The sequence below is a fragment of the Callorhinus ursinus genome, unplaced genomic scaffold (genome assembly GCF_003265705.2).
Source record: "Callorhinus ursinus isolate GAN/ISIS: 27379988/994484 unplaced genomic scaffold, GSC_fseal_2.0 scaffold10, whole genome shotgun sequence".
NCBI classification, from domain to species: domain Eukaryota; kingdom Metazoa; phylum Chordata; class Mammalia; order Carnivora; family Otariidae; genus Callorhinus; species Callorhinus ursinus.
The window spans coordinates 39,987,751-40,013,486 of record NW_027397072.1 but is presented as its reverse complement, the minus strand read 5'-3'; the positions used below and the strand labels follow the sequence as shown (position 1 = coordinate 40,013,486).

The 25,736-nt window shown below is 50.5% G+C and overlaps 1 protein-coding gene across 1 annotated transcript in view; it reads right to left on the bottom strand.

Annotated features, from left to right (window-relative positions):
• The window catches only part of POLR1A (RNA polymerase I subunit A), a 75,177-nt gene that overhangs the window by 8,040 nt on the left and 41,401 nt on the right, over positions 1 to 25,736 (bottom strand). The window contains exons 15-27 of the mRNA XM_025868244.2: positions 20,653 to 20,802; positions 19,106 to 19,289; positions 16,847 to 16,929; positions 16,572 to 16,730; positions 14,919 to 15,017; positions 13,872 to 14,024; positions 12,510 to 12,592; positions 9,978 to 10,143; positions 8,863 to 9,084; positions 7,818 to 8,032; positions 5,235 to 5,402; positions 4,205 to 4,340; positions 3,591 to 3,748 (exon numbers count right to left, since the gene is read on the bottom strand). Coding sequence (XP_025724029.1) covers positions 3,591 to 3,748; positions 4,205 to 4,340; positions 5,235 to 5,402; positions 7,818 to 8,032; positions 8,863 to 9,084; positions 9,978 to 10,143; positions 12,510 to 12,592; positions 13,872 to 14,024; positions 14,919 to 15,017; positions 16,572 to 16,730; positions 16,847 to 16,929; positions 19,106 to 19,289; positions 20,653 to 20,802 — 1,976 coding nt within the window. The remainder of the gene's footprint in view (positions 1 to 3,590; positions 3,749 to 4,204; positions 4,341 to 5,234; positions 5,403 to 7,817; positions 8,033 to 8,862; positions 9,085 to 9,977; positions 10,144 to 12,509; positions 12,593 to 13,871; positions 14,025 to 14,918; positions 15,018 to 16,571; positions 16,731 to 16,846; positions 16,930 to 19,105; positions 19,290 to 20,652; positions 20,803 to 25,736) is intronic.

Sequence of the window (25,736 nt, the reverse complement as noted above, 5' to 3'; positions counted from 1 at the left end):
CTGGTCACCGAGTGCTGGGGATGGGGTCAAGGGCCAGACGAGGGAAGGCCAGGCTTCACTTGAGAAGAGGGGGTGAAAGAGAGGTTTCTGGAAGGCCACGCTCTGGTTCAAGTCTGCATTCAGCCAGAGACCGGGGAGGAAGGCCTTGATCTCATCTGTACGGTGGGACATTCCCACCCCGACCTGAGCCTATTTGCACAGTGAGGAGAGGAAACGGGACAGACGGGGACGTGGAAGCCCCAGGCCTGCTGCCTCCCTCCCCTCAACAGGAGCTGTTCGCTTCCTCCCACTGCATGGGGGCTGCTGCTCTGACTCCTCAGAATCTCTAGGCCCGTAGCTTTGCGGCCGGCTGTGTCACCCCCCAAGGCTCCCCTGACCCAGCACTCCACAACTGGCCCACCCCGCAAATGCCCATCTGCTCCCCCCAGCCCTGGTGCATCCTCTTCCAGCAATTTCCCCAGCCCCTTCTCTACCTGTTGGAGCTGCACCCAACCCCCAAGTTTGGATCTGAGTGCAGATGGAAGGCCCCAAGGAGACCTTCCCTAATCCGCCCCTCGCTGGGACTCCCTTTTGCCCAGCCTGCCTCTTTCAGTGAACAAAACTGCTGGAGAACATGAGAGAAGGTGAGGAAGCAGAATGAACCCTGACCGGTAAGTGGCAGACACGTTACCAGTGTGCCAGAATCCTCCTGCGGGCGCACACAGTTTGCCTTTATGTGATTCTGCCAAGAGCAAGGGAGCTGAAGGCCCATGATGGCGGCTCTGTGCAGGTTTTGTTGTTTGTCAGACGGTGGAAACCAAAGGGTACAAGAGGGACAGGCTGCAGGGACACCTCCCATTCTACAGAAATGATCGCCAACAGAGAATATGACCCCTGGCTGTTTCCAAGAGTGCCTGGCAACAGCTCCAGCACCTGCGGCTTGCAAAGTCGGCGTCACAGAAGCCATAACCGTGCACCAGCAGCTTGGTCATTTCACGGCTGGGGACAGGAGGCCGGAACTTACCACACAACTCCTAGCTCGGGGGTCTTTCTACTTCACCACCCCCGGCCCACCTTCCAGATGACAGACTAACATCCAAAGTGACAGACATCGGTACAAATACTTAAGAGTTAACCTTCAAGGCTTATACATCTCCATCTAGAGACGTGCCTCTGAGTTTCTTTTTTTCTCTTCTCCAATCTATTGTCAAAATAGTCTCATGGTCTATAGCTGGGAGAAGAAAAGGGAAGGGAGGGAGGGAGGGAAGGGGAGTAGAGAGAGGAAAGGAAGTGGAGGAGGTGGGGGGAGGAAAGGGAGGAAGGAAGGAGGGGGGTTGTCACTCTTGGGAGCACACTGACATTTCCTTGTGGTCTGTTAAGAGGCCTTAATGTGGCCGTTCTGCTGCCCAGGCCTGTCAAGGACAGTCCAAACCACACCCCGGTTCACACACTGCTCCTTCTCTTGTCTTTGGCCCAATCCACTAGAGTCGCGGAGTAGCTAAGAGCTACTGCACATGGCTTTGTTTATCATAGCTTTTCAAGTGCACCAGCAAATACAAACTAGGAGCTGAAAAAGTACTTCACTTCTGGGAAGAAGCCAGGGCTGTCCCTCATTAAGAAAAAAAATTTTTCAAAGTGATGGATTTTTCAATTTCCTGAGATAATATAAGTAGAAAGAATTCTAGGGGCGCCCAGGGTGGCTCAGTCATTAAGCGGCTGCCTTCCGCTCAGGTCATGATCTCAGGGTCCCGGGATCGAGCCCCACATCGGCCTCCCTGCTCAGCAGAGAGCCTGCTTCTCCCTCCCCCACTCCCCCTGCTTGTGTTCCCTCTCTTGCTGTGTCTGTCAAATAAATAAGTAAAATCTTAAAAAGAAAGAAAGAAAGAATTCTAAGCACAGCCTGGTACCGGCCTCACACTGCCCTACCGGCGTGGCAGGCGGAAGTCCTAGGTGAACAGAAACAGGGCAGACCATCCAACTCCGCCTGCTCTTGATAATTCTCAAGAAGCCATGTGATCCTAATTCCCATTTCTCAGAAAAGGGCTGCCTGGCCAGCACAAAACATGTGGTGCTCTTGGGAGTTATGTTCCTCCAAGTTAATTAATGAGCCGGCAGGCTGGAGACACGTCTCCTGTGACATGGCCCAGCATCACGAGAGCACTGGGTCTGCCTGGTAAAAGGAACCTTCTCCCCCCGGGGCCGATGGCAATGCACGTGTTCCCCAAGGCCTAGCCAGCAACAACTTCACCCAGGCTCACGTAAACTGGGACAGGATCTGCCTGGCAGCGGCCCCCTTCCAAGGGGATGGGTTCCCCTCCAAGCTCACCTGCCATAATACCCACCATCCTGAACGCCGCCACATGTTTGGAGGGCTGGCCTGAAGCCAGCTCACATCTTTAGGTTAGAGGGAAGAAGAGGGCCAATGGCAGAGCAGTTGCTCTCTCCTGGCCATGCTGCATCCGTGACTCATCTATGAATGTGCATCACTCAGTGAAGGTTGGTGGGATGACTGAATGCAGTTGGCTCTGCCTCTACTTTACCCCATTGGTTCTCCATTTCAGGGAGGCTCCGGAGGGCCTGAGAGCTGGTCTAGGTTACAGGCAGTGGTTGGTGGTCTATGACCGAATCCTACTGATAGATGGGATCTATTTGGGCCTTACCAAGTTTCTGAAAATGGATGAATTAGTTGCTGGTATTTAAAAATTAGAAGACTTATTTATAAAAGCAAAAGCAAGCAACCAAATAACCAAAGACCAAAAAAAAAAAAAAAAATGGGGGTGGGGAGGGAGAGGCTTTTGGGTTTTTTAAAATCAGAAGATCTGACCACCCTGACCCACATTCCTGTTCCCCCAAGGCAGGTTCTGCACTCTCCAGCCTGCTGGGGGCCTCCTGGCCTGCTTCACTGGCCTGTCCCCTGAGGGGCCCTGCAGCCATCTGAGTCTGCGCGGCGTGATCAAGGGTCAGTGGGTGAGTCTGACGTGCCTCACTGGCTCTTCCTGGCTTACCTCAGCCCCGGCACACCCACCACCCTACTCCTATGTACTCAGCATGGTGGCCTGTGCTTTTCAGATGCCCAGCAGTAACTTGCACTTGAGAGAAGAAGGATTTTCTTTCTCCCTACCTGTAAGCAGCTGCCGGGAACCCCAGCTATAGACCTGGGGCTTAAAAGCAGCATGCCATCGGCATACTGCCTGTTATTAAACAGAATATAAATGTATTGGGAACCACAGGATGTGGCCTGGAACATCTTCTCAAAAATCACTCCCGCGAGCTGGTCTGCCCTCACCACAGCACCACGGTGACAGGGCTCCATCCTCTTTCCAGTACACATATTTCCACATCTGAAAGCCTCCAAACCCGAGAAGACAAGACTGACTCGTCAACCAGAGAGAAGAAAAGTCACAGGAAGTGGTGTGTGGTGAATGCAGTCACACCCACAAGCTGGATCAGGAGAGAGGTTTCCAAACTGGGCTGTAGGGCCTGCTGTTTTCCCCAACATTGCCCTTGAAGGACGCATTTAGACAAATGCGTCCAATCTCCAGGAGGCCTATGGCCTGGAGCACTCAAGGCCCACGACAGAATCGAACGATAAATGTAGCTGGAGTCCTCACCTTGTTTCCACAAAGTGCAGGATGTCCTCAGGTCTCAGGCACTTCTCCTGCTGGTAATACGCATGTGGCAGGAACTGAAACCTCAACTGGTACACCTGAAACTTGTCCTGTTTGTCTCCGATACAGAACGACTCCTGGACATCAATTTTCTCCAACACCTTGAACCAGATGGACAGAGAGAACCCAGCTTGCCTGAGTCCCAGGGAACTGTGCATGACAAGTGGGTTTTGGGAAATCCAAGGGTTTAAGGGGTAAAAGCAGGGGCCACAGGCCAAGTCCCCAGAGAAACCCAACTGAGCTCTGCCAGTGTGAATCCTCAGGGCACAGGGGCCCACAGCCAGTAGGTCACCTCCAAAGACGGCCCAAGGCTATAGGCAGCAGACTCCAGCAGGGCTGGTAAGCTACCGCAGGAAGCATTTTCAAGGCACTCGATAATGCTGCAGAACTGATGATTACTTTTAAAGCTTACTGGTTCCTCCCTGCTTGGCACCTGGCAGAGAAAGCTTCTCCCTCATTCGTGGGAGTCTGAACAGTCAGCAAATTCTGTTCTTCACAGATGAAGATGCAGGAAAACGCCACCACCCAGGGCACAGCCAGGTCCAAGAGACAATTACCTCCCCTAAGCATACTCTGGTGAGTTGCTTCTTCAGGCTTTTCACTCTCTTCAGTGCTTTCTTGGTGTTGAACACGGGCACGCTCATCATGGGCGTCTTGATGTTGGCACTCGCCACCATGAGAATCTCCCTCAATCTGTCACAGAATAAGGGCACATCTAATCACAAGAAGTACGCAGATTCCCTACTTGTGTGAGGCCTTTCTTATCAAGATTTTAGAGCTCTTCAGGGGTCTGAGAAGCCTGGGGATCTTGCAAGGAAATATGCTGGATCAGAAAGTCCTAGTTCTGGCCCTGTGAGCGACAGCAAGTGACGCTCCTGTCAGTTTTTAGGACAGGCTAGTATTATTCTTGTTTCCTATCACCCGTGCCATGCCCACACTGGATGCTTACTAACAGCTTATGGGATGAGAGATGCAGGGATGGGTAACGTATAGGCACCATGATGCTCCTGGCCTTGCCCGTGAGCTCTGTCAGCCGACACAGCCTCCCTGCATGGTGGGCCCTGGCCTCTTCCCTTCCACAGATGGAGGGTAGGGAAGCTGAGGAACCCAAATCTCTCTGCTAGAAAGTGGCAGGGCCAGGTATTGAACGCAAGTGGGTCTCCCACTCTTCCCTCTTTCCCAGCGGCCATCCTCCTGCTGTAGGAGAACACGCTTACCGGAAGGGCCACTGAAGGTCACAGTCTAGGTGAATGGTGCTCCCGGAGTTAGGCAACCAGGTGCATGGGGCTTGCTAATAGCCTCCGTTCCTGAGTCCTGACCCCAGGAGTGTAACTTCACAAACATCCCAGGTAGCTGATACAGGAGTTGGCAGAGGGATACACAGAGATTCTAAGAGGCCTGGGCATGGATCCAGCCAGAGAAACCAGCTGGGCTCCAGAAAGTCCAACCCTAATCCCCATTTTTGACGAGATGCCCACTTCCCTCCCCTCCACCCTCTCTCTCTCTCTCTCTCTCTCATTAAATGACTTCCTCCCCAGGAGTGGGCTTAGGACAGACCCCACCCTATGCACCCCTGCAGCCCCATACCTTGGGATGCCCAGGGTGACGTTCATCTCGCCTCTGCCAGCAAAGTGGAAGGTGTTCAGGGTCATCTGCGTGGAGGGCTCCCCAATGCTCTGGGCAGCCAGCAGGCCCACGGCCTCACCCGGGTCACACAGTGAGCGCTGCCACTTCAGCTGCAGCAGGGTCCTCAACCTGAAATGGGGTGGCAGGTTGGGGGGGGCACAGGTTAGGAGCTCGGACACCACCTGTTAGGAGCTGCAACGCCACCCAAAACCAGGGTCCATGGCACTATTAGCTCTCCCTCTTTCTGGACTTGTTTTTCCTAGGCAAATGATCCTTCTAATCCTTAAAATCCCTCTACTGACCCTGGGATGACCTAAATGACTCAGTACAGATCCCAGGTGGGTGACTGAAGCTCTAGATGTCCATGCTCGGGCTACTCATGTTTGCCCTGAGGACGTCACACACCCACTCGGCACCAGTCACAGTGAGCCCCCTGAGCAGTGAGGATTTCCGAGCCTGCTATTCGCGTTTTCCTCTGTTAATTCTTTTTTCCCCACCTCCCACTCTACAAACTAGGAAGAGGTTCACCAAGCAATTATGGGGATATGGGGTCAGGGAGGAAAGGGGGCCGTTTGTCTTCTTAATTGGTGCAAACGGCTGCAGGCCACATGGGAAACGTGCATGCTATGCAGCTTTGTGATTTATTAACCATTCTTCCTATGAAAGCTGGCTCTTTCAGAACAGCCACAGGAACACTGCATTACCCCAGCACATGGAACAAGGAAGGGGCTCAACCCATGAAGACTAAATGCACGCATGTGTGAATGTAGAGAAAGTGGTAATACTACATTTCTAAGCAAGTGTCTTTATTTTTTTATTTTTTTTAAAGATTTTATTTATTTATTTGAGAAAGCGAGAGAGAACATGAGGGGAGGGAAGGGCAGAAGAGGGAGAAGCAGGCTCCCCACTGAGCAGGGAGCCTGACATGGGGCTTGATCCCAGGATCCTGAGATCATGACCTGAACCGAAGGCAGAGGCTTAACCAACTGAGGCACCCAGGTGTCCCCTAAGGAAGTGCTTTTTACAAGTCAGACTTTTCTTGGGGGCACCTGGGTGGCTCAGTCATTTGAGGATCTGAACCCTTGATTTCAGCTCAGGTAGTGATCTCAGGGTCGTGAGATCGAGCCCTGTGTTGGGCTCTACACTCAGAGAGGAGTCTGCTTAAGACTCTCTTCCCCTCCCTCTGCCTCCTCCCCCACTCACATGTGAGCTCTCACTCTCTAAATAAATAAATTAACTAAATCTTTAAAAAAAAAAAAAAAAAGACGACTTTTCTCTAACCTGCTGTGCATCTCTCCCAATTACTTCAAACCAGTGAGGTCTGGGTACTTACCAGGTTTGGGTACTTGACAGAGGAGTACCTCCAGAACTGTGGAGTTTCACCCTGAGCTTGCTGCTTGTTAACAGGTCCCCTGTGAGAGCAACTGAGGCGGAATCGCCTCCCTCCTTGGCTCTGTGAACCCAAGTGATGCTCCCCAGGGCTAACCTCTCCCCGCTCCTGCTGCAGCACCCCCGGTCCTTCTGAAGGCAAATGGCCAGTGCCCTGAGCTGCATGGAGGCAGGTGAAGGGGGCAGGGGCATTAGGATCTTGCTCTTACAGGGAAAGCCCTGCCGGCATCTGTGAGAACCCAGCATGATTTATTCTATCTGGGCCTCTCTTAGGCCTGACTAGAGAAACCACATTAAGGGGCAAAGAGAGAGCCCTCTTCCTCCCCTCTAGTTCCTCCCCTCATGCGTTTGCCTTCACTCATTTGCCCTGATGCCCATCTTCCACCTGCAGTCCCCCTCCTGGACCCTGTGAGTCTCACCAGGTGCAGGACGAGCGGCCAGGCCAGGCCAGGGCCCATACCCATACCCATACCCTGGAGGTCTTCCAGCTCTGCAGGCTAGACTTAGTGAGCTGAGGGGAAAGGATCCCCTGACTAGGGAACTGCTCCATACAAACCCCACAGCAGGCCTTTCTTGGAGGCACTTGTGATGTTTTAATCCAGTGTGACTCAGTGCTGGTATATGCCTGGCTTCCCACCCACCTAGACCACACAATTTCCATACTTATTTATTTATTGGTGAACAAGTCCAAGGTGAGGACTGCATGTGGTCTTTCTTGCTTAAGACTTTGGCCTCCAAAGCTCAGAGGAACACTGGAGCCATCACATCCAACCCCTCATGAAAGGCTGGACCATGCATGATGTCACAGGGCCATGAATGATTTGCCCTGGGTCAGAGTTAGAAGCTGCTGAATGGTGAGCAGATTCCCTGCCTCTCAATTAGCCATGACCACCACACCAAGCTCGAGAGAGGTCATTTCGGCAAGCTCCCATCCAGCAGAGCATTTTCCTCTGTCTTGGGCCAGGCCGGGTGTCCACTCCTGCCTCCCTGCTCTTGCCTGTCCTGGAGCCCTCTGGGCCTGCAAGGTGCCCTTTCTGTTTCACTTCCCTCCCTCTTGCTGAAGACTCAAACCCAGGAGGCTGCCCTCCCTTCTCGAGTGGGTAAGGAAGCAGATTCTCCCTCTGCACATGCCCTGTAACAAGTCAATGTCATTACCTGTCAAGGGAAAGCTCTGATTTCTCGTAACTCTTCTCTGCTTGAGATGCCCACTCGAGACTGTAGTCATCCATCTTTTTTTCAAATGTTTCTGACACCGATGCAAAGTAGATGTCTGGGCGCCAAACAGCCAGACTAGGGTCAGGACAAGGAGCTGCCTTCTTCTGGTATTTCCTTCGACTCTGCTCATCTAACTCACCCCACATCTTCAAGATCTGAAAGGAAGTACAGGCCTCAGCCACATGGGAGGAAACCAGGAATGGGCTTGTCTTCCTGGGACATCCAGGAGGATAAGGAAGATCAAAGGCACTGGCTCCAAAGAGGAGTAGGGGAAGGAGACACAACCAGCCTGCACCGAGAAACCCATCTCAACATTTAGGACAGGGGTCAACAGAAGCCATCCCAGCACATACTGCCTGACCTCTGCGAGCTCTTCATCCTGGCCCGTTCAAACACAGGCAGGGTGACCATGGAAAGTTACCATCCAAACTGGAATTCCTTCCGAGAAGAATGAGGAACTACCATTAATAATGCTAGGGTGAAAGGCAAAACCAGGACCTGTCTGTCCCTCATCCAGGCTTTCACACACTTGATGCCCCAAAACTATCCCACAGCAACTGCTTCAAAGTGCCCCCCACCCCCGCCTCCTGGCTGCCAGCTGGGTTTGCCGAATGGGAGGCCCCAGCAACAGAAGGGAAGATGGGAGAAGAGTGAAGCTGGGCATTTATCCCCCTCCCTCTCTAAGAAGCCTCAGAGTAGGCCATGCCTCCCTACTGCACACAGCCACTCTCTCCCCTCCTGGTGCTCTCCGTTCCTGCCCACCTGGGGTGGGGAGGACCCAAGTTACCAGCCCCAGTTTCCCCAAACCCTGCCCACACCCTTGTAGAGTTCCTATTTGAGGAATTTGTTTCCATTTGTTTCCTAACAGTGAATAAAGCCAGCTTATACTAGGACACCCACTATTAGGAAACTAACCTGTTTCCTCAATCCCTGACTGAGGCCTATATGCTCCACACACTGAGGACACAGCCACCCCCCAAGTCACCTGGTGAGTCCCAAGGCTGCGGCCATTCTGGTTCCCACCCTCAAGGTTCAAGGCCTTCACAGCTGCCTGAATTCTCTGTGAATAATTCAAGAAGGCGCCTTTTCTCAGCAGGCCGTGGGAATGCTTGCTTTGCCATTTTTTGATGGCTCTGAAGTGACGGAGAGCTTTTTGGGGATCTGCTCTGGATAAAACTTCATGCAGATGCTTCGATTTCATTATCACCTAAACAAACAAACACACAAACCACACACACAAGATCAAAGAGAGGAGGGCATGGCCCAAGAGCCACGTCACACAACTTCACAGGACCAAGATGGTCTGTGTGGGGCCCTCACAACGCCTCTCAGCAGGGCTGAGCACCCACTGCTAACCAGGGCCCTCGCTCTGTATCCTGGACTTGGGAGCTGGTGGTTTTAGGAGCTGCAGGGAAAACAGGCAGGAGACCAGCACATTCAGAGCCCCTCCAGAACCTGGGGTCGGGGGGGGCAGTTTCTAGAGAGAAAGGAGGAGAGGAAGTGATGGCCAAACTTTGGGACAGGCACCAGGATGGGAAGGAGCCACTGCCGGAGTGCAACCTTCAACTCTGCCATCCGCCGCCTGGCCACAGCAGGTCACGACGGCTTTGGTATCAGACTGCACAATGGGGTGACGGGCATTTCTGAGGCAGTAAGGTATGGTATGAAAACCACCAGCCTATGTGTCAGCGAGGCCTGCGTGCAAACCCAGGCTCTGCCACACACCAGCTAGGCGCGTACGCTCCACTACTCGTTGCCTCCACTGTAGGACGGACAGAAGAGCACCTACTCCTCCAGGCTGTGGTGAGGATAAAAGCAGGCAGTATCCACAGTGCACTGCAGCTTAGGGCCCAGCACGCAGCACCCCAGATGGTAGCTGTTGTTCCAGGGGTGCGCGTGCTCTCTGCCATCCCATGTGATGAGTGCCCCCAGAGTGGGTGTGAAAACGTCAAGTGCTTCAAAGCATCGAACAGGGCTTTATAACCCTTCCCCACTCTGCTGTGCAGCACTCACTCTCACCACACGGCAAAGCTCAGGGCGCGAGGCCCACCGCGCAGCTCGGGGCCCCACCAGCCCCAGGCGCCGGGCCGGGCCTGCTACCTCGTAGTTGCTGGCAAGGAAGGGGAACTGCTTGGGTTGCAGGAACTGCGTCTTGGGGATGTCCAGGCCGTCCTCCCCGTACAGGAACTGTACCACGCTGCCATCACTGTCGCGGACAGTCAGGTCATACTGGACGACCAGTCCCTCCAAGTGCTTGATGATGCACCTGTACGGAGACCAGGGCAGTGGACAGTGGAAAGGGGGACTGCTGCTGTGCAGGCAGCCGAGCAAGGCTCCCATGCCACAGGCTCTGAGCTACAGCAGCTCCGGACCAGGGGCTGCACTTCCTCCTAGTTCTTTGGGAGGAGGAGGCTGCCAGCCGTGTGACTGAGAGCCCCGCCGCCACCCCTCGGCCCTGGCTCTTGTGTCCAGCCTCAGCAGCTGGGGCTGCTGCCTTTCACTGTCCCACATTAACAAGCTCCCCAAGGACGGAATCTTTAGGTCCACAAGGTAGGTAAGGCAGGAGGGCTGTCTACCCACCCAATGCTCCCCCACCGTGGTTAGTCCAGAGATTTGCCACGGAAACGAAGGGCACATTGGGAACTAAATGTTGATGTGCTAACCCTAACCTGGTGCCCCTTTTCCAGTGTTCCCAGTGGTCAGCTGTCTCCCTCAACCTCTCTCCCTGCTACCCAGTGCTGGCTCCTTAGCCGACCTCTGGCCATTCTGCCTCAGTCTCTTCCTGCCACCTTAACAGGAGGTTTTCTAGTAACCACTGCTCCCCCAAGCTCCAAGGTTAGCACACCTCAGTGTTAGTCACCACTGTCTTCTTGGCACCCAGCCCAGGGTCTGGCAAGGTTGGTGCTGAAAATGCCGGAGTGCTGGTTGTGCCCTCTGCTCTGCTCCTTGCCCATGGAGCTTCAGCTCTCAGCACCAGCTACGGCCCTGCAAGGCTGCAGGTCCAGGCCTCTCCTGACCAGCAGGCCTTGTCAAGAGGTCCACTTGACACTTGTGGCTACTTGAATACCCTGCTGCTGACACCTCCCACCACCCACGTTTCCTCTCTCCTCTCTGTCCACCGTGCCCCTGTGCTGCCACTCCGGCAAGCTCAGCCAGGTCTATCTGCCACCTCCCTGCCTCATCTTCCTGCGTTTCAGCCAGTGGCTCTGTCTTCGCCCCAGCTGCTTCTTCCTTTCCATCACCACCCTTGGGGAGCAACCTTCCGACATCTGGCTGGAACTCCACCACAGCCAGGCTGGCCCCCTTCAATCCACCCTGCCCGAAGCCCTGCACGTGACCTCTCCACCCCAACCCCCCACCGGCAGGTGGATCCTGCGGAGGCTTGTGCCCTTTACCCCAGTGGCTGCCACTCTTCCAAGCAGGACCCCATACCTCCTCCTCCTTCCCGCACTGCATTTAATTGGCCTCAGGGACTCCCACCCCACACAGGGATCCCCCAACACCAGACTTATTTGGTCATTTGTTCTTTAGCTTTTTCAACGTTACACATGTATTGTTGAGTGGTGTTTAAGAAATGGGAGGTGGGGTGGTAACCCCTGCTCATGGAAGGAAACGGCCATGTGATCCATGCTCCCAAGAGAGGAACTCACCGAGCTGTACCGGCTCCCCACCGACCAGCCACCCAGGGTTGTCCACCCCAAACCCGCCCTTCCCTTTCCTAGCCCGACCCTGTGGGCCGCAGCTTTGGGAGTCAGGGGGTAGGGGACCAAAGCACGGGATGCAGCTTTGGGGACTCTGGAACACAGAAGCAGGAGAGAGGACAGGGCTGGAGCAGACAGGGAAACCTCTGAGGGCAGGATAGAGCAGCTCTGCCTCCCTGTGCAGTAGTCACCCGAGTTCCCAAAGAACAGGACTTCACACCACGCCCAAGAGCCATGGGAATTTCTTGTTGCCATCGCCTCCATTTCCTACCACCACTTCTCCCAGCACAGGTTCTCTGGGTTTATGAAAAACGCTGGCCCAAACTCCCCAAGGCGAGCTTCCCCACACTGCCCTCCAAGAGAGGGGAGGCTGGGGCACAGGGACCGGCCATCCTGTCCCGCTGGGCACTCTGGAGTTAGGCCTTATTCAGTTTTAATTGTAATTCCCCCCCCACCTGCCCCAACAGGCTAATGAGAGTGGCTACTTATTCCCTTTCCTCCAGAGAGGACAGAAAACAAGCAGGTGTGGGCCGGGACACCCCGACGTGACACCTGCATCTGGAGAGACAGTAACACTAATTACACTCACAGGAAGGACCCCTGGGCCTGGAACCCTCTCTGCACTGTCCCGGATGCTGAGCCCTCCTAGGGCAGAGGACGAGCTCCTCACTGCTCAAGGCCTTTCCCCGGATCCGTAACTTTCCCTGGGGAAGCGAGGGGAGTGGGAATGATGCACCTGCAGAACGCAGGAGCCCTCTGCATAAACCTCCAAGCTCACGCTCTACCAATCGGTTAGAAGGGGAATATCCACTATTTTCTGTCTCAGGCTGCCCATGGCAGTTTTTAAAGTTTTTTCATCCAAAGGGACTATAAGTGAACTGTCAATGACAATGTAAAAGATGATGGGGGTGACAGAGCAGGTGCTTTTTACCTTTGGAGATAGCCGGAGCGGCTGGTTTTCACAGCAGTGTCCACTAGACCCTCTCGCCCGGCCATGCAGTGAAAGAAGAACTCCTGTGGGAGAGGTGGGGCCAGGCCCCAGAGGCGCCAGTGAGGACGGGGCGCTTCCGGAAGCAGCCGTGTCTGAACTCCTGCGGCCCCTGGCTCTGATGGAGCCCACTGGCCCGGGGGCTTCGCCCTCCCCCGTGGCTGCCTGTCCTCCCTTGCCCGAGAGCAGAGGGGCAAGCGGAGCCTGTGTACAGGAGCCAGGGGCTCTCCCAGCACTCGGGCATTCCACCCCACGCCTCGCACCCCACTTTCCAAATGGAAACGGCACCGGGGCCTCATCACTCTTCCATTCAGCCCATATCCCTGAATTCTGCCCCCCACAGCGTCACCGGGGGCACAGTGCTTTCCAAACGTTTTCACTCACCCACTGTAAAGAATACACTTGCAGTAGTCCTCAGCAAATGTATATGCACACATGCACATAGACATAAAACTCAAACGAGAACTTGTACGAAACTATCCCATCCCTTACTTGGTAATAAAACATCAAAGAAATGCCAGTCACTATCTATTACAGTGCTTTTATGATTCACTAGGGGTCACAACCAGAGTTCAAAAAGTTCTGGTCTAGATCCTCTCTCCTCCATCCTTTGCCAGAGGCCATGGGTGACACTGGAGAGCCCATGTGGGACTGACGAGGTGCCCTCGAAGCGGTCGGTGGCCTTGAAACCAAGGGCCAGTCCTGTTCACAACCTGTCTGATCTTGCAGAGAGATGCCTTGAAACCAAGGAACAAAAGGTACTAACATCCAAAAAGCCATTTCTGACAAATATGAGGAGAAAATCTTTTTCTTAGGGGAGAAGTCTGTTGTTGACCAAGGAAGAATTAGACATTTGACACAGCTACTCGATTTCCCCACTGTGAAGGAGGAGCCATGGGAGGTGCTCTTGGTGGGGGTTCGTGAAACCAATCTCTGTGACGTTCCTTTTGGCAACGGAGAGCACCCTGGTCAAGGGCATCCCCTTCTCTAGCTGCCTTCGAAGTAGCTGAGAAATGGTTTCAAGAGGGATAGGGCAAGAAAAGGTGGAGCTGGGATTGGTCTTATTCATCTTTTCATTTCTCAGCAAACGCTGAGCACTGTGTGCCAGGCCTTGTGAAAGCTCGGGCATTACAATGGTGAACACAACATGGTCCTCAGGGGTCATAGGGTCTAGTGAGTAAGCAACAAATGACTTGACATTTATTACTCAATAGTCCTTGCTCAAAGTTGTTGGTAAAGGTCATGGGCCTCCTACCATTGAGCCTGGCAATGAGAAGAGACATGAAGAAAACCCAAAATACATACAGGAGGCTTGATGCCAGTGAGGAATCTGCCAGTGACGAAACCACCGGCCCTGGGGGTGAACTCATAAGGCTCAAAGCAGGGCAATGACTTGCCAGATGCCATCAAGGGTGGTCTCCGACCTTCCAATTCGATTTGGCCCAGCAGGCATGAGATCTGGAAGAAAGGAAGCCCAAAGCAAACTCGAGATCCACACGTGTGCTAAAACTCTGTCCTGGCAGAGGAGCGAAGTCCTGCTCTGGAAGAAAAGCTGCGTGAAAACTAGTTTTTGAAGGCCGACCTAGATTTTCAAATGAACCAGAGGAGCTCATGATTCAAGAAAAGAACTGTGTTTTCCTTTTGTTGATCATCAAGATCTGACATGTCTGGGGTCAGTTGTAAATGGGCTATGTTGGTAAAAGAAGCCATGTTTCAGAATCATCACGTTCTACTTGGAAGGGACCGAAGGGCCCTAATGGAGAAACTGAGGCCTGCAAGAAAAAGGAATTTATTGTGATCCTTAAATTCTAAGGCCAAAAGAGAATAAAAGCACCTAATATTCATGGGGGCGAGGGGACAGCCATGTGTCTGGATTTCACTTCAGTCAAGGGGGCTTCCTGATTGTGGTGTTCAGCCTTATTTTAAGCCCATTCCTGTATTGCTCTACACTCGCCACGGTCCTCAGGACTTTAAGAAGAAATATTAACACCTGTGAACACGCTGCAACAGCACAGCAACCATCTGAGGACGTAATGGATCTCAAATCAGGGGTAAGAAACCTCTAGGACGATGCCGATAATAGAATGATAAATGTAAAAAGCAGTCCATGACAGGATCTCAGATAAGACTGGTAACACACATGCACACATTCATATCTGTGTTTGTTGCTAATATTGATGTGTTAACAGTGGTTACCCCCTGTATCGACTTCTATATGCTTTTATATTTTGTAGTACTTGCCACAGTTTATATGGAATGTGTATCCTTTCAAAATCAGAAAGAAATCTGAAAATTGCCTCCTGCCATCACCCCACCCTTCTGGCAAACCAGCCAGCCCGCCTTTGCTCACACCTGCATGGTGTTCACAGTTGAACCTTTGGCTCCAGACTGCACCATCATCTGCAAGTTGTTTTCTGGGAACTGTCTGTGCAGGCCAAATGGCATGCATGCCTGCAGATTAAATAAACACAGCAAGTCAGTGACTTCACTCCCTTTTGAAATCCCAAGGTAATCCCAAATCACAAGATAAACGCAGGATGTGGAAGCAATAAACTCAGATTATTTATCCAGAGATAAGTGCCAAATCCCACTCGAGGTAAGAAGTCTCATTTGGCAACGATCTTTTTGCTAGAACCCCTAGAGAGAAGTCTAACAAATGACGGCCCCACAAGCTGCACTCTTCTGACACCCTCTGCCAAGAAGCCTGAGGCTCTTGTCACTGGCAAATGGGAACAAAAAGGGAGAACCAGAGGGGCCAGCATATCCAGTTTGTGATCCTATAAAGGAGCAGGTTAAAAAGAAAATCTGAGGTGTACCCCTCTGAATCTGCCCAGCAGACACGGCCTTGGTTCCTGCACCCCTGGCAGTGAGGATCAGTGTCCGTGTCACACTCACATTTACCAACATGCTGCCCAAGCACCACGTGGGAGCCTGGCCTTGGCGCCAAGGCCAGCAGACATGAGCAAAGCCCTTTAGGTGGAGCCTGAAGAGACCCTGGCTCCCAGTCTATTTAAACCTCTGCCTAGGGATACAGAGATCCAGACCAACACAGGAGAGGTGTGGAGGGGGGGGGAGAGGAGCTGGAGGGACAAGAAACAATCCTGAGATGCTTCTCAGACGATGTCCCAGCATTCTCAGTCAAGCCTGGAGGGTGAGCCTCCGAGTTCTCTGAGAGGTGCTGGGAAGGCTCCTCTGAAGAAAATCTCTCAAGGACAATGAGAGGTCTGCGGTCTTGGCAGTCTAAGGGAAGCCGAGAGCCAATGAAGAGGACACCAGGCTAACGCTGACTCTTGTTGAGCACTGGCCTTGCCTCCCCCTCTCCTCTTCCCCAGCTCTGGGGCAAGAAGGTGCAGAGCCCAGGCTGTGGTCTTAGCCAGTCGAGGGACTTCCCTCTCCTTTCACAGTTGCACAAGAACTGGCTTAGTGGAAAAGTAGACAGGGACTCTGGAGAACTTCCAGAGTGCTCCCACCGTGCCAAGAGTATGGTGTAGAATAGCTCCTTAATCCTCTCAGCCACCCTGTGAGGTAGGTGCTCCTCATATCCCTACCTCCAGGAGAGTAAACCAAAGCACAGACTGATTATATCGCTTGCCCAAAGTCACACAGCAAGTACATGGCTGAGCCAGGATTTGAGCCCACACCTTCACCCCTGGCTCCGCTATATAGCATGCAGCTGTGGTGTTTTTGGTCCTTCACTTTGCTCCTTCACTCAACAGTGGCCCCAGAGGAATTCTTCACTCCCCTTTGATGCAGTCATCCCTAAATACAAACATTTAAAAAGAAAAAGAAATGCAAGGCATTCCCTCTCAGCATTAACTGGGCAAGAGAACGAAGCCCTTGGCTCTTCAAAAGGATGAATTCTACACAACCCACCTCACATCTCACCTAGTTAGCTGTCGAACAGTCAAATTGCTCCACAGGGCCCCAAGTGAGAAGCAAAATGTAATTTTTTAAAAAACCAGCATTCAAAATGGTGGTGCTAAGTGCACACACTGCTGGACTAACCTTGTTAATCTCATTGCTGTAATGGTTCACTTCCTCCTTGAACTTCAGATCAATCATGTTAAAATCCCTCTGGTCTTTGCCCAGATGGGCATCCTGCCATTTGCCTCGGACCTCATCACATGAAGCGGCTTCTGGCAGGTTTAACGCAGCCCTGACAGCCTAGGATGAGAAAAGGCACACGTCGGAGGCAGGAGCCAAGGGAGGAGGGTATGGGTTTTGTCCCGTGGGAGACCCGACCCTCTGCCGCAGGCGGTAGCCTCCCAGGCCCTCCTCACCCGTGGCCCGCAGCGGGCGGACTCTTCGATGACCCTGTGTCTCTTCACATCCGCCTTTGGCTTAACCAGAATGTCTTCCACCCCTGTGAAGTGAGACAGACAAGCATGGGTGGGACCGGGCCTGACTTGTCCCTGTAACCTCACTAGTAAGAGACTGTCGCCATCTCTGAAGTGCTTCTCATGGGCCGAGCATCCTGATCCCCATTTTACACATGGTCAAATGAAGGCTCAATCTTGATCTACATGCCATATGTTATGTGGGTAGCAAGTAAATCCAGGGTCAAGTCACGGACCTATGCTCTTAGCCAGCAGCTCTATGAACACACACTGGATGAATGGGCTAGGGGTGAAGACAAGGTTCCGGATGAAAAACGGAGAAGGAAGAGGGGGAGGGAAAGAACAGCCTGGTTTTGATTCCCAGAAGTCACACATCACAGGGCCCCAGCTCTCTGGCTGTGAGTATGCGTGCGTACGCACACACCTGAGTCTGGGTGACAGGGACCACCTCTGCAGGCTCTGCCCCAGGACGAAAGTCACTGCAGTTAAACCTGCCCTCCTGGCTCCAAAGGGCTGAGGAATTCCTCACCTTGGGCAGGACATCTTTTTACTTCATCCTTCAATCAACTATTTCCTGTCCACATGTGTGAGTGCTACTGGACTCTAGAAGTCCCTCAGCCAAGATCTGCATGGGAAGAAAAATCAATAGCTGCACTGTTTAGAAGCTGAGCTAAAATATCTGGAATTCCCAATGCCACATCCTGGAGGCTTGAGGCTAAAGAACATGTATGAGCAGGAGGGGAAAGAGGCAGTCCCTCTGTGAGGAAGCCGTCATCACAAAAGCGGGCGCTTCCATGGGGTCGGCTCCAGTCCTCCTTGCTGCCCCTTCACTGACCCCTGGCTGTAAAGGCTGGAGTGAAGGCGACTTCTCTAGCCCGCCCTTTCCCCAGAGCTGTGTCCAGCTTGGCCCTGCTCCCTTTCTCAGTCTCGTGGTCTCTGGAAGGCCTTTGCACTCAGGGGCTGATTTCTCGTTGTACCATGGGCTAAGCAGAGCTGCAGGCATGGCTTGGTTTGTTGGGTGTGGTCCTCATCATGATCTGGGTGTGGCATCTTCCTCTACTTTTCATAGACTGTATGTTCAAGGGTCCTCTTCACAATAAAGTGAAAACCAGAAAATAGCCTAAATGTTTAATTACAGGAACTGGTTAAATAAACTGTGGTACCAGTACACAACTAGAATAATCTGTAGCCCCAGACCTGAGGATGTAGGCTTCTATTAGGACATTTACAAAGGAACATTTGTAAATACATTCCGTAATGGGGAGAAAAAGATTGCCAAACCGTGTAGGGTAGGATCTCACTTTTTTCTTAATGTGTTTATATTGGCGGGTCTAGAAAGACACACATCAAATCAATACTAACGGTCATCTCTGATGACCGAATGCTGGGTGACTTTCAATTACCTTTGTGTCTGTACTTATTTTTACTTTTCCACAAATTCACATATATCCTGTAACTATACAGGCCCCACTGCAGGCAAGTGAACAAGCTCCAGCTAAAGCAGGCCCAGGGACCCCACGGTGGGATTCCCACCATGTGTGCACATGAGAAAGTCTGCAAAGCAGAGTCCTAGGAGTACTAAGAACTAAACAATTCCAACACTTGCTGTGGCTCATGCTCAACATGCAGCAGGTCACTTGCTCTTCATAGGAACACTACAGAAGGGCTCAGAAAGTAACAGCACACTTGCTGTCTTTCTCAAGGCCAACTTGTGAAAATGGTGTGTGCTCATTTCCAGGGAGGAAAAAAGGCAGTTCCTCTTCCTCTGTTAGGATCACCCCGATGGTCTGCCCCAACATGCTGATGCCCCTGCTGTATGGGGAGGTGTGGGCAGTTCTGACAATAGGGAAGGCCTATTTGTGGAGCGCAGAGTGCCCAGGGCATTCTGGAAGCACACTTATAGGAGAGAATGGAGGTGGGTTCAAGTGTGAAAAATCAGTCTCAGGGACAGAAAACCATAGAGGCTGGGGTGGAGAATGGAATGGGGACCGAGGAGCATGACGAAATGCTGGCTGTGGGGGGGGGGTAGCAAGCAAGAGAAGGACTAGGTCTGTGACTTGTTGTTGGCAGCCAAGGGAGGACATAGTTATAGAAGGAGCCTGCCCATCCCCTCAGAAGCTGCTAGTAGAGTCAGGGAGACATCCCAATGGGCGTGCTGGCCAGGAGAGAGGAGGGCCCCAGGACCACTCGCCTAGTACTCACCCAAGGTGAAACCTCTGTAGAGCTGCAGGTAGGCGGTGAAGAGGCGGGCCAGGCAGGTGAGAACCTTGCCGCTGGTCTCCCCGCCATAGATCTCATAGCAGCAGTGGACCAGGCCATAGGCGGAGCTCCCGTAGTGCGCCTTGTCCAGCACCCCACAGAGCAGCTCCCCTTCTCTGATGATCACCTGTGGAGGAGACAGCCATCAATGCTGGAATGGAGGTGACACCTCCTGTGTGAGCCACCCCCTCCTTTCTCTGTGTTTTATTAACCTTATTGTGTATGTCCCTCCATGGTAACCTGCTTCAAGTCCTGGATGGAAAGAAAGATGCAGGGAGTGACGAAACTAAATTCTACTCCTGAAACTAATATTACACTATACTAACTAGAATTATAAACACTTGAAACAAAAAACAATAAAAAAAGAAAGATGTAGGGTATAAATGGAATATATTTTTATCTAAATAAAGGAGATGAGGACATAGACCAATATTTTTAAATTATTCTTTTCTAGGGACTATACCTACCCACACACACACACGTGCACAAACATTTCGCTGTTTTTACATGTCCCCCTGCACCACAACCCCACCCATACTGACTTGAGGTCAAGTACCCTTTTCAAGGACCTTGTGACTAGAAATGAGAGCATCTAGAGTATAAACTCCATAACCACGACCTTGGCCTAGGTGCTCCCTTAGACTCTAGAAGTAAGAACAACATAATCTAACATCTTTTATAGAATTTTTTAATTTATTCATTTGAGACAGAGATACAGAGAGAGAGAGAGAGAGCCCGAGCAGTGGGGAGAGGCAGAGGAAGAGGGAGAAGCAGCTCCCTGCTGAGCAGGGAGCCCGATGTGGGGCTTGATTCCAGGACCTGGAGATCATGACCTGAGCCGAAGGCAGACGCTTAACCATCTGAGCCACCCAAGCGGCCCAACCTTTCTAACATCTTTTAAGGCATTTGTACTTTCCAGAGTTGGGTTAAAGCATCAGAAGCTAATTAAAGGAAGGATTGCTAGCCACATAATGTAGCACACATTAAGCATATGATCTCTAAAGGGAAAGAAAAGTGGCAGCTTCAGTTCTAAATGGAATGTTTGTTAGACCCTCTGACAAAACACTTATAAGTTGGGGACTCAAGGCCTTGGAAGTCTTTAGTGTGGGGCCACCATCTTGCTCACTTGCAGGAGTGCTCTGCCCCGAGGCCTGGTTCCTGAGGCATGGAGCCGGAAGGTGTGGAACCTCATAGCAATCTGTGAGCTTGAGCCACTCAGGGGTCTCAAGGGAAAACACAGGTTCCGAATTTTTGCAGAACTGAGTCCAGAGGTCTTCTGCTCCCCAAGTGGGCTGTGAGGTTTATATGGAGGGTCAAATGCTAAGCGATCAACTGACCCTTTCTAAAACCAAAAGGGACACCACCTTGAGCATGACACCCTCTCTTTTGAACTATGACACCTGATTCTTCCTTTCTCTGTCTCTGTTTTAAATCGATTTGTCTAAACCTGGGACTAGATGTCTCCAACCCGCACAGCTAGGCAGCCACACCTGGGACTCGCACATGGAGTCAGGGTTAAAGCCAGGAACAGGCCGAGGGGACTCCTGCACCCAGGCTTTGCCGTTGATCTTCGCCTTTCCCGATAAGCTCAGTGGGATGTGGTCCTCTGGGATTATGTTTATGAGCAGTGTTGACACAACCTGGAAAGAAAAAAAAGATAATGCTGATTGTGGGGAGAAAAGCTGAGGAGTTCCCTTTTAGGACCTCCTGTCCCCGTTCATCCCGAAAAGCCAGACAACTCCACTCTGATGATCTGTGGGTGGAATAAGAAAAACAGACATTTCTACCTCTGTGAGACAAGTTGATCTCAGTTTTTTTTCACTTACATGGCTTAGGAGGGGGCTTGGGAACAGAAACACACATACACCATTAAGAACTTCACTGGCCGCAAACAGTGAATCATGGAACACTACATTAAAAACTAATGATGTAATGTATGGTGATTAACATAACATAATAAACTAAAAAAAGAAAAAAAAAAGAACTTCACTGGCATTCTTATTCCCTTAAATAACTTTTTTCTTTTTGAGTGAGAGTAAGAGTGCACATGAGCGGTAGGGAGGGGCAGAGGGAGAGAGAGAAGTAGACCCCCCGCTAAGCAGGGAGTCCCACTCAGGGCTCAAACCCAGGACTCTGCGATCATGACCTGAGCTAAAGGCAGATGCTTAACCGACTGAGCCACCCAGACACACCTCCTAAAATAATTCTTAAAGTAAACAATCTTCTAGACCTGAAGATTAAGTCCCTGAATAGACCAAAGGAAGGAGAAGAAAAAAGTAAACTGCTGTGGGGTCACAGCAGAGAAAGATTTGAGTACGTAGTAAAAAAGTAAAAGCAACGACAGTGGGGTTGAGAGCTGGTGGGGGTCACAATGCTGCCCTCTGCCAGAGGTCAGCCCCAACATGATGTCTGTTCCAGCACTGAGGCAAAGGTTGAAGAACACTCTTCAGAGGCATCCTTCTCTCATCTTCAGGCCACATCAAAATAGACAATTATTATACACAGTCAACAACATCCTCCCACATAGCTTTGACTGTGTGGTGGGTGCCAAGGAAGGAAAGGCTACAGAGACTAAGAACTGAGAGCTCTCCCTCTGAAGAGCTTCACACAGGAAGCCTGAGGAATCTTGACTGAGAAGCTTCAGGGATGAGAGAGTGTTCCAGTGTCTGGTCTCCCACTGCCTGGTCATGTACCATGGGGCAAAATGACAGTGCTCTTAGGCTTAGCACTGCTCATTTGTAGAACAGATAAAATCCATCTGTTCTTTCAGCAATGCTATACTGAGCGCTTACAATGGGCCCGGTGCTGGGAAGAGTCATGAATGAATCAGTCTGCCTTCAGTGGAACCTTCATTCCCAAAGGGGATTGTCCTTGGAGGAAAATAAAACGGGAAGGAGAACCCCAAGTAGAGCTGGGGGGGAAGGGGGAGGGAATATTCAGGATTTTCGGTAAGATGGGCAGGGAAGGCCTCACCAACAAGGTGGTGAGGAAGGGAACCGTGCTGAGATCAGACCATGCATTTCAGGCAGGAGGCTTTTAAGGCTGAGTGAGAAGGAAATCTATTCGGGAGGTTTTGATCACAGGAATGATATGCTCTGATTTTACTTTTAAGAGGCTCACTTGTTCCAAATATCTAGACACTGAGGCTACATAAACACCTTAGAGAATAAGCCCCCGGAGTGACACTGACAAGAAGGACCAGGACTTTAGAAGTGGTTATTAAAGTTGAGTGAGGAGCACCATGTGATAAAGTCTCCATGTGAGGAAAATCACAGGACCCACTGGTTATGCGACTGGCAACTTGATGGCTCCCACCCAATTAGCTTTTACAGAACTAACACCAGAAATAAATTCATTCGACTGGAATTAATTATGGTTACTGAGAGGCTGGGGAGTCCTTCCTTTGCCCCAGCTGGATGCATTGCAATGGTCATCCACTCAACAAGCGGCTGCTAATTGGAGGTTAGAAGAGGCAATTTCTCAAGCAGCTGCTCCACTGAGAAACTTGGCCAAGCGGGGGCACCTGCCCCTGGATATAACCATGTCTCCAGAGGGGGCAAAAGCACGCATTCCCAAAGATGCAGCAGGCAAGGCGCAAACAGGCCAGTGTAACAGGCATGAGGGCTAAAGAGCGGCTGGGAGCCATCAGCTGGCATCAGTAAATAGCTCTTTGTACGCCTGTACCAGGCCCCACAGAGTGGCATCTTTATATGCATACAATGGAGTCAGGACAGTTAGGAGGACAGTTGCCTTTTCAGGCATGTGCACCAGAAGCAGGAGGACAATTGGCAGTAGCATCTTTAAAGAAAGCAGACAACACGCTATCTCAACGGAATATGACCAGTAGGGTCATGACACTCTCCAGAAGGCTAGCACTGCCAGGCAAGGATGAGGAAGTAAAGGCAGGAGGGTGAGGCTTCCCTGCAATGCCGACCACAACCTGCACCTCAACTAAATCACCACAGCGTGGACTGCCAGCAGGGCAGTCAGGACAGGAAGTCTACGTGCAAGGTAAAAGGTAATAGCACACGTATCCAACCATCAGAGCACAAGGAAACATGACTTACCATTTCATCTATAAAAACAAGGCAGAAAAAGCAAAGCATTTGACAAACTCCAACAACACCCTTTCATGATAAAAACACTCAGCAGAATAGGAATAGAAGGGAATGGCATTAATCTAAAAAAAGGGAGGCACCTATGAAAAACCCATAGCTAATATATTCAATAGTTGGGGCGCCTGGGTGGCTCAGTTGGTTAAAGGTCTGACTCTTGATTTCGGCCAGGTCATGACCTCAGGGTTGTGGGATCCAGCCCCAGCTCAGGTTCCACGCTCAGTGGGGAATTTGCTTGAGATTCTCTCTCTCCCTCTGCCTCTGCCCCTCCCCCCTGCTCACACACTCTCCCTCTCTCAAAATAAATAAATCAAATCTTTTTTTTTTAAGATTTTATTTATTTGTCAGAGAGAGAGAGAGAGAGCACACAAGCAAGGGGAGAAGCAGGCAGAGGGAGAAGCAGGCCCCCCACTGAGCAAGGAGTCTGATACCGGACTCGATTCCAGGACCCCGGGATCATGACCTGAGCTGAAGGCTGATGCTTAACCGAATGAGCCACCCAGGCGTCCCTAAATAAATCAAATCTTAAAATATGCGTGTGTGTAAAAACACACACACACTCAATGGTCCAAGACTAGACACTTTTTGCCTAAGATCAGGAACATGACAAAAGATGCCTGCTCTCACCACTTGTATTCAACAATGTACTAGAAGTACTGGCCAGGGCAACTGGTCAAGAAAAGAAATAAAAGGCATCCAGATTGGAGAAGAAGAAGTGAAACTACCTCTGTTTGTAGATGACATGATCTTTTATATGGAAAACCCTAAAGAATTCACAAAAAAATTTTGAGAGGTAGTAAATGACTTTAAGCAAAGCTGAAGGATGCAAGGTCAACATAGAAAAATCTACTATTTCTATACATTAACAATGACAATCTGAAAATGAAATTAACAAAATAATTTCATTCACAAAAGGAATTTTTTGTAAAAGAAAATTAAATACTCAGGAATAAATTTAACCAAAGAAATGTAAAAGTCATATGCTGAAAAGTCTAACACAATGTTGAAAGAAATTAAAGAAAATCTAAATAAATGGAAAGACATCATGGATCAGAAGACTTAATATTGTTTAAGATGGCAACAGTCCCCAAACTGATCTACAGGTTAGGAGCAATCCCTACTGAATTTCCAACTACCAATTTTGTATAAATGAACAAGGTGATCCTAAAATTCACAAGGAAATGCAACAGACCCTGAATAACCAAAACAATCTTGAAAAAGAAGAACAAAGTTAGAAGACTCACACTTCCAGATTTTAATACAAAGCTACAGTTATTAGGACACAATAATGGCATAAAGATAGACATACTGATCAATGGAAGAGGCCATAAATAAACCCATACATCTATAGTTAATTGATTTTTGACAAGGGTGCTAAGAATGTTCAACAAATGGTGCCAAGACAACTGTTATCTCCACATGCAAAAAAATGAAGCTGAACTTCTACCTCACACCATATACAAAAATTAACTCAAAGTGAATCAAAGACCTAAACGTATTGGCTAAAACCCTGTAACTCTTAGGTGGAAAAATAGCTATAAATCTGTGTGACCTTGGCTTAGGCAACAGTTTCTTAAATATGACACCAAAAGCACAAGCAACAAAAGAAAAAGTAGATAAATTTCTCAAAATTAAAATCTGTGTGTCAAAGGACACTATTAAGAATTGACAACCCCTGGGGCGCCTGGGTGGCTCAGTTGGTTAAGCACCTGCCTTCAGCTCAGGTCATGATCCTGGAGCCCCGGGATCCAGTCCCACATTGGGCTCCCTGCTCAACGGGGCGTCTGCTTCTCCCTCTGACCCTCCCCCCTCTCATGCTTTCTCTCTCATTCTCTCTCTCAAATAAATAAACAAAATCTTAAAAAAAAAAAAAAAAAAAGAATTGACAACCCAGGGGCGTGTGGGTGGCTCAGTCATTAAAGCATCTGCCTTTGGCTCAGGTCATGATCCCAGGGTGCTGGGATCGAGCCCCACATTGGGCTCTCTGCTCGGTGGGAAGCCTTCTTCTCCCACTCCCCCTGCTTGTGTTCCCTCTCTCGCTGTCTCTCTGTCAAATAAATAAATAAAATCTTAAAAAAAAAAAAGAATTGACAACCCATGGAATGGGAGAAAATATTTGCAAAATACTTACATATTACAGATCTAATAGCTAGGATATATAAAGAACTCCTGGAGCTCAACAATAAAAAGATAACAGCCCAATTACCAAATGGACAAAGGGCCTGGATAAATACTTCTCCAAAGAAGATAGTACAAATGGCTAGTAAGCAAATGAAAAAATGCTCACTATCATTAGTCATTAGGTAAACACAAATCAAAATCACAATGAGATACCACTTCATACCCACTAAGATGGATGGATGAAAGAAAAAGAAAGAAAAAGAAAGAAAAAGAAAGAAAGAAAGAAAGAAGGAAGGAAGGAAGGAAGGAAGGAAGGAAGGAAGGAAGGAAGGAAGGAA